General features: G+C 37.2%; 1 protein-coding gene across 1 annotated transcript in view; it reads left to right on the plus strand.

The window, feature by feature from the left end:
* LOC104165432 (calcium-dependent secretion activator 2-like) overlaps window positions 1-7776 on the plus strand; it is a gene marked incomplete at both ends in the record, with an annotated part of 66970 nt that overhangs the window by 48873 nt on the left and 10321 nt on the right. The window contains one exon of the mRNA XM_009705070.1: window positions 4514-4588. Within this exon, the coding sequence (XP_009703372.1) occupies window positions 4514-4588 (75 nt within the window). The remainder of the gene's footprint in view (window positions 1-4513; window positions 4589-7776) is intronic.

Below are 7776 nucleotides of genomic sequence, written 5' to 3' on the forward strand. Positions count from 1 at the left end.
TGCATCTCTGACTCCTCTATAGCAGCTCTGGCATGTCAAATTACTCCTACTTAGCCCGTTGGTCTTGAAACCTTTTCCATATTACCTTTCTTTCCCTCCTCCCCTTCATCTTCATTTTAGTCTCAAACATAGTCTTTTCTGCCAGTCAAGAAAAGCATTCCATAAGGCCTGAGTTAACATTTTTTAAAAGGCCAGTTCATTTACCTAAAACTCAACACTTAATATCCATCTGACAATTTCTACACCTTATTCTGCAAGTGATGGAAGGTGTTATTTAATGGGATGGTTAGACTCAAACATCTCCTTGAATACAGCATGCTCTTTTCATTCCCCCTACAGAGCTATGAGCAGTTGTATACTTTTTTCAAGTAGAGTCAAATGTGGAAGTTTTTACCCTGTGTTGTCAGATAGGAGGGAATTCTTATTTGTCATGTAATTAGGGCATTCTGGTCGTGGTTACCAATAATAGCACCTTGAGTTTAGAGTTTAAATTTGATTGAATCCCCAGGTTTTCCTATCTTACTTCATGCACTGCTCACCATTCTCCAAAATGTCTTCCCGTTAAGTCCACTTTCATAAAGAGTTGCCAAGTCTGTCATTCAGGAGGAGTCCCCTCCTTGCCTTCTGGATATCATCTTAAAACCCAAGAGAAGCACGGCATGATTTGGCTACAGGCACAATCATTACAGTGTTAAAAGAGAGCTCGACTGGTTGGATGCTTTCTGCATCGGTTGACAGTTGCCTTAGGAGGGTTTGAGAAGCAGGTCCAGGGGAGGATGGCCTCATCTCATACTACCTGTTGGTGCCTGCAGCCTGCTTCATGGACCACCAGAATGCCAATTCATGGAGATCAGGGGAAGGGTGCAGCAAGACAGCTAGTCACATACCAGTTGTTGTTATTTCTCAAACGGCTTCTTAGTTTCAGTGTATGTAATCTTGGGTAGTTGTACGATGAGCAGTATCCCACTTCTTTCCTGAACCAGAAGCCAACAGATGCTACCCCTTTACAGTCCATGTATCCTGAGTCAAATGAATAGCAGCAGTAAGGAAAACCTTTTCTGTCACACAACATTCAATCCAGAGACTTTTTGGCCTTTGTTATTTGCAATCAATAGCTTAAAACCTGTTAACGTATAACTTTGCGATCTAGATGCCACACTATTCTGGCAACATTCACCTTTTTGAGTACGATAGGTAAGAATCACACAGAAATATTGCGGGAGGCAAGAATCAAATAGAAAATATTTCTGGGGCCACTTAGGTTGACAAATTGTTAGATCCAAGCAGGGCCTTAGATCTGAATCACAGTTTATTTGTTGTTTTGTGTAACTGGGTAGCAGGAACAGAGCAAATGCCATTGGTCTGTACTGCCAAGTGCTTCATAGCGGAACATGTACAGAAGCTATTTTAGTTGTTTCAGAATTCCAACCTCACAATACCCTATCATGTTTATAAAAGAAGAGAGACATACTTTTCAATTTGCAGAAAAATTAGTGATGTGCCATTTCAGTGGTATGTGCCACAGCCAGTGCCATGTATATCTGTAGAAAAATTTAGGGAAAAGTGGGCTTTAATTTGATGAACTTTGTTTCTGAAGCTATTTTGATTCATACAATTCAAAGAGGAGACTCATTTAACTGCATAAGTACTAGGAGATTATAGCCATTTTGAGAGTAAAAGTACAGAGAGGATTTAATATGTAATATTATATGTTGGCAGTAGCAGTTTCCATTCAGGTGTTCATGTGCAATCTATTTTCACAGCCATCCAACCGTAAAACAACCAAAGGAAAGCTAGCTTGAAAGTCTTTTAAACAAAACCAAAACCAAAGTATATAAGTATATAAAAAAAGCCACCTCCAATATTGGGTCACAGTGAGGTAGAATAGAAAAGAAAATTGAATATATTCTAGGATTGAGCAAGTTACTGTTCTCAGTTCATCACCACAGGGTTTAGGTACAAACTCCTCTGTTCCCCAAAAGCCTAAGTGTCAAAAGGCACTAAAATACTTTGCCTTCTCCCAAATGCTAGTAGGAGCAGAGAGCTGCATTTGGAAGACCAGAGGGATTGTCCTCAAAAGGCAGTCCCGTTCGGTTACATCCCGTGACACACTTGGCCACTAAGCATAGTTTCCTTCCGTGTCCCTCCTACAGCTGCAGCTGTGTTTCATATTTTACTGGGAGTTACTCCAGGGCAGCTGGAAAGGCAGAGCTGTGTTCTGCATTACCTCCTTCAGGGGCCTGGGGATGGTGCCGAAAGACTCCACAATGTGTATTCAGATAATTTAGCAGTGGGAGCTGACTTGTCTGAGTTCAGATGCCATGTGGGCTGTGGTCACATCAGCCAGCAGAGAAATGGAAAGGCACAACTGTCCATGAATTGGTTTGGAAATGAGGTGAGGATTTGTCTGCTCTCACCAAGCCAGCTTGGCAGAAGTAGAAAAGTTGGAGTCCTACAAGTGCTGATTCAAGATCGTGCATACAACCTTGTCATGCATATGATTTTATGATTAATTCTATAATATTTGCCATCTTCTTAATGCCTGTCTTCTGGAGTCAAATAATCTTCCACGAGGATCTGAAGTTTTGTTTTGTCAGGGGTGGCTGTTTTAGTGGAAGTTGGCATTGAGGAGGAGTGGGTTAAAAAATTTATAATCTCATGGTTTGCAAAATAAATCTTGAAAAAAAATCAGTTTAAAAATAATTCAAAAAATTATTTCTAAATAAATGTCATAATTTTGAAAGCTGGTTGTGATTTTTGAACAATTTGATTTAGTTCTTGTTTTTCTTGGTCACACGGTGAAGTTACTGATTATATTCCATTCCTACAAAATTATATTTGCCTTGTGGTGAGGAATAAAAAAAAAAAAGAAAATAAAAAATATAGGAACTGACCTTAGAATATACATAGATCCATTAATTTAATGTGCTGTGGAGGTAAAATTGCAGAGAGTTTATGGGAAGGAAAACTGATTTTTCATGGATCATAGGAATATGTATAGTTTTGACATACATCTGTGGGACAGTAATTTCTTACTGTTTTCAGAGAGTAAGAAATCGTTGCCTTCTGGAGACTGTGTAAGCAGCAGATATCACAGACAGTTTGGGGTGATTTAAGTCCTTAGCAGATCAAGAGAATATTATATTGATCAAGACAGTAATATAGTTAGAATAAAATATAAATTGTGGAAAGTTCTTTGATGTATTTCTAATTCACTCTTTCACTGTTCCAAGATGTTTGCTGCTGTTTGTCTGAGATGTGTATTCACATTTTCCAAGTGTTTTTAAACTTTAAAAGAAATTAAAACCAAAAATTAACACGCTTGGTGTTGGTACCTGTAGCAGGTGCATATGTGGGGGCAAACACATCTCATAGTTTTACTCTTAATTTAAACGCAGGTTTGGTAGGTGTGCTGTTTAGAAAATCATTACTAAATGTATTAAGCAGATCCGATGTAATGTTTTGGGTTGTATGGCAACTCTGCGACAGATGAAAAATAGCCTTTAAAAACTTAACGACTCTGAAAACTCTTCAGCTGGCAGCTGCAAAGTTAGGCTAATGTTTATACTGACCTCAGTACTTTTACTGTGAGCATTATGCTGTTAGCTGTTCCAAGTAGCCTTGAACTATGAAGATAGGGTTAGTCTTTACAAGTCACATTTTCTGTGAAGTGGCTGTTGGGGACAATCTTGGCTGTCAGATAAGTGTTTCTAAAGGAAGAATTACTGTTTAAATTGATGTGCCTCCTTGACAGAATGGGATCCCTAGTTCCTGTTAATTTCAGGAGGGAACTCTGTAGTATTATCTAAAAAGTCTTTCAGATTTATTTTAAAAGCGTTTACTTAAAGGCACCTTCTTTATGAAAAAGCAGAAGAGAAAGGCTATGGAGAATGAAATCGGGTTTATTATGCCTTTTATGGCCTATTAATTTGTTACCATCTATTCTGCTTTGTTGATGAAATTTTAATTTTGCCCTTGCTTGAGCATATTGTAAGATTTGTATAAACTGCAGCTCACTGTGCTAACAGAAAGGCTCTTTTAGGATGAACAATTGGAGCTCATTTTATTTCTAGAGGACATTTAAAATAACTTATGAATGAGAGTTGTCAGACATGAAATGCTGTATTAATTAAATCTTATTCTAGTCTTTTTGCTTCTCCAGCTAAACCAACCCTTTAGAAAAAAAAATACATGGCCACCTTAATTATATAGGAGAAGACAAAAAGTATCCTTCACATTCCTTCGTCTGAATAAGAATAAGAACTCAATTCATCTAAATAATAACCCCATTAGCTGCTTAACTCAACAGTGTACATGGGAAAATTTTCAACACAGAATGTAAGAAAGTGTTGATTGGGTGGATCGTTTTCAAGGGTTTGTTCCTCTGATGTTCAAAATGATAATTTTAAGTAAATCTGATCTGGCAGGGTTATCAGCTTTATACCATTTATGACTTAGGACAAAAGTGTGTGTTCATATACATGCTAATGCTTCTTTATCTTTTGAAATACAGCAACAATACCATTCAAAAATAGATGACTTGATTGAAGAAACTGTTAAGGAAATTATTTCTCTTCTTGTTTCAAAGGTAAAACTTTAGATTTTAATTTATAATAAAGCAGAAAATATATCTCTAATTATTGAACTTCTGAAATGTCTTTAAATATTACACAGTTTTTCTATACATGGTGAGATTGGAGAGGAGAACAACATGATTTGTAAATAATAGTCATGCAAATAATATTGAATTTACAAAATCAAATTTTATAACCCGTTAGGTAAACAATTTCTGTGTAACCTGCTAATCAGATAAGTTTGTCTTCTGTATTTCTGTTATAGATAAGAACTGCTAGCAGCTAGTAGAACTGGTAGGACTTGATTATGTCAATATTACCTTAAGTAATAGCATGTTTTATTTTTTGTTTAATTTTTCACATGAAAACTTTCTTCCTATCACTAAGTAGTATTTAAATTTTTTATTTAGAAGTGGACAACATCCAGAGTGTTGGTATAACTTTTTTATGAGATTTTGTTCCACAAATAGTTTAATTTAAAAATATTTTGTAAGTTGTTATTTCTTGAAATTGACTCTGTAGGTTTTTATATTTAAAAAGAAAATACATTTTGACACAATGTAGGGACTTGGAGAATAAGTGAAGAAAACTGAAACAATGTCTTGTGTTACTGTAGCACCTCTACTCCAGCAAAAGTCTTAAGTGCTTGATATAAAAGAAAAGCTTTCAGTCCCTAATAGTTTGAAGGACACAGCAAATAATGACAGAAAAGAAAGATTTTATAAGAAGTTTTATTGTCTATTCATTGCAAACTACCCAGAAATATTAGATTTTCAAAGTAGGAGAAATAAGCCATACATTTACCATTTGTGAGTTAGTGACAAAAAATAAGACTCTGGTCATATTGTCATCATGCTTTCATTTTCACTTGTCACAGCTTGCTGGCAGGGGCTGGGAGGAGCAGGTATCTCCTTCCAGATTGACACCATGCTTGCCCAGGAGTTGAAGAGGAAGGCTTTGTAGAATTATTGTAGAAGTTTAAGCAAATTGTGTCTACTTACTGATAAATGGGTAGAAACCACATATTTTTTTCTCTACAGTGAAGTTTTGATGTAAACATAACTACAAATCATTCAACTTGACCGTTTCGAGTTTTACATGCCACCTGTCACCACTCTGAACTAACCTGTCAGTCTACGTTTTTAGTGTTATTGAAGAGGAAGAAAGGAGAATTTAATCAGGGCAAATCATGCTATTGAAAGTTAAACCTTTTGATTAATATTTTCAATATCTGAGTTTATAGAAGAAGGAAGAAAATAATCATATTCTTCCTGGATATATCTACAAGAAATTCTAGAGACAGCTGCTGCCAATACGGAGGGATTTGCATTATTCGTTATCACATATACTATTACTGGAGGTTGAAATCTTGGAACAGGAAGCAAATATTCTGAGTCACTGGCTGATCATTAGAAGCTTAACCAGTCTCTCCTCACTTGAGACATGAAAAGCCGATGACATCCTGATTGCTTCTGTTTCAAGGCAGAAAGCCTCTGAGGGTACAGAGGAAGGCTGATGTTTCACTCCTGGTTTTGGCCAGGACAAATGCACATCAATGTGCATGATATCCATGTGTGTTCATTTTTTTCATCTAATATATTTTCATTATTTTTTAGCCTTTACCTCTGTATTATTTCCTTTGTGTTCCAGTGGAATAAGTATTTCAATCACTGTTTTTAGCTTCAAGTCATCTATGAAAATGAAGAGACTACTTTCACTTCAGTGAGACTTTACTTGGTAAAGACTGTACTGTGCGTTTTGTACGCAAGACTTACCACACTGAAACATTTAACAAATCACAGGAATAGCACAAAACAGTGAAACAAAGGACAGTATGTCTCAGGGTAACCAATTCCGAGAATGTCAGGTATACGCAGAAATGCTCTTAAAGCTTCACATATCCGTACACTGAGATCTCAGAAAACAAGTTTCCCACTTGATAACGAAGCCTTTCATTTAAACGGACATCCTTGACCCTGCCATGTTTTGCTTTCTGTTCTTTTGTGTCCCACTTGTATTGGGACCGTTTGTTGGCACTGTGGACACCATGTTGTTGGTGAGATCAGCCTTTTCCGTAGCAGATCTTTGCACAATAAGATTGAATACCTTTCTGCAGAAAGAATCCTGGCCAGCCAGATAACATGACTTAAAGTATGAACAGCAGCTTCTCACAGGCATGCAACGGCAAAGCAGAAAGCTTGTATTTGGTCTAATAAAGGGACTGTAATTATAATGTGCATGGGGCGCGGAAGCAACTGCCACTCTTTCTCATGATGTGGTTTTATTCCTTGATCGGCACCTACGTACTGGTGTCTTAATTAATCACTGTAAATATGACAGGTTAGATTGATAAATGACAAATGTAGGTTTGCACTTCCTCCTGCTCCTTGAACTGTTAAGAGCAGGGCTTATTGTAAAGTGATGATCTCGGTTCCTCTGGAGGTGACACTGTTGTGACACTGTTACAGTGCCCATTAACAGCATGCCAGATGGAATTTTGTTCTATCCTCACACTCATAAAATGATACTCGTGGTTGTGGGAATGACTGTGTTGGGAGCAAGGGATGACTTTTAAAACAATCTTTATATAAACTGGAAAGCAATTCATATGTGTAAAATAAATGCGCACAAATACGACGGCTGACGGATATTTTATGTTATGTACCATGAATTACTTGAGCAACGTAACATCACAGAGGGATGTGAGAAGGGGATTTGTTTGCTTTAAGGCTAATTTGAGGGAGTTTAAACATTAAGGCTATAATTAATGCAATTCATAAGATTTTTTTTTGTCAGAAAGAAATTTTTGGCAAAAATGCCTTTTCATGCCACTTGCTGAGGAGTCACACTACTCAGAGAATCGCAGGTGACAGTATGGGGCAGAGGAACCACACCACACCAGAGGCTTGGGGCATACATTTTCATGCCCCTTCTTGGCCACATCATGGCAATTCAAATGCAGAAAACTCTAGTGCTGTTACACTCTTGGGTGAAATCAGATCTGGGATTCTATTCAGTAGCAAAAATAAGAGAAACATGATATTGAGATCACCGCCTTTAACAATTGTGCTCCATCATCTTTGAAGCTGGGATCTTAGAAACTGTGGTCCTAGAAAATATCTGCCTGCAACACATGCTGGGTACACACACTCCTATATTTAACCATGCATTCTAGTGGCAGCAAAGTGGTGTTGGGTAGCAG

This window comes from Cariama cristata, unplaced genomic scaffold, assembly GCF_000690535.1.
Source record: "Cariama cristata isolate BGI_N322 unplaced genomic scaffold, ASM69053v1 scaffold668, whole genome shotgun sequence".
NCBI lineage: Eukaryota > Metazoa > Chordata > Aves > Cariamiformes > Cariamidae > Cariama > Cariama cristata.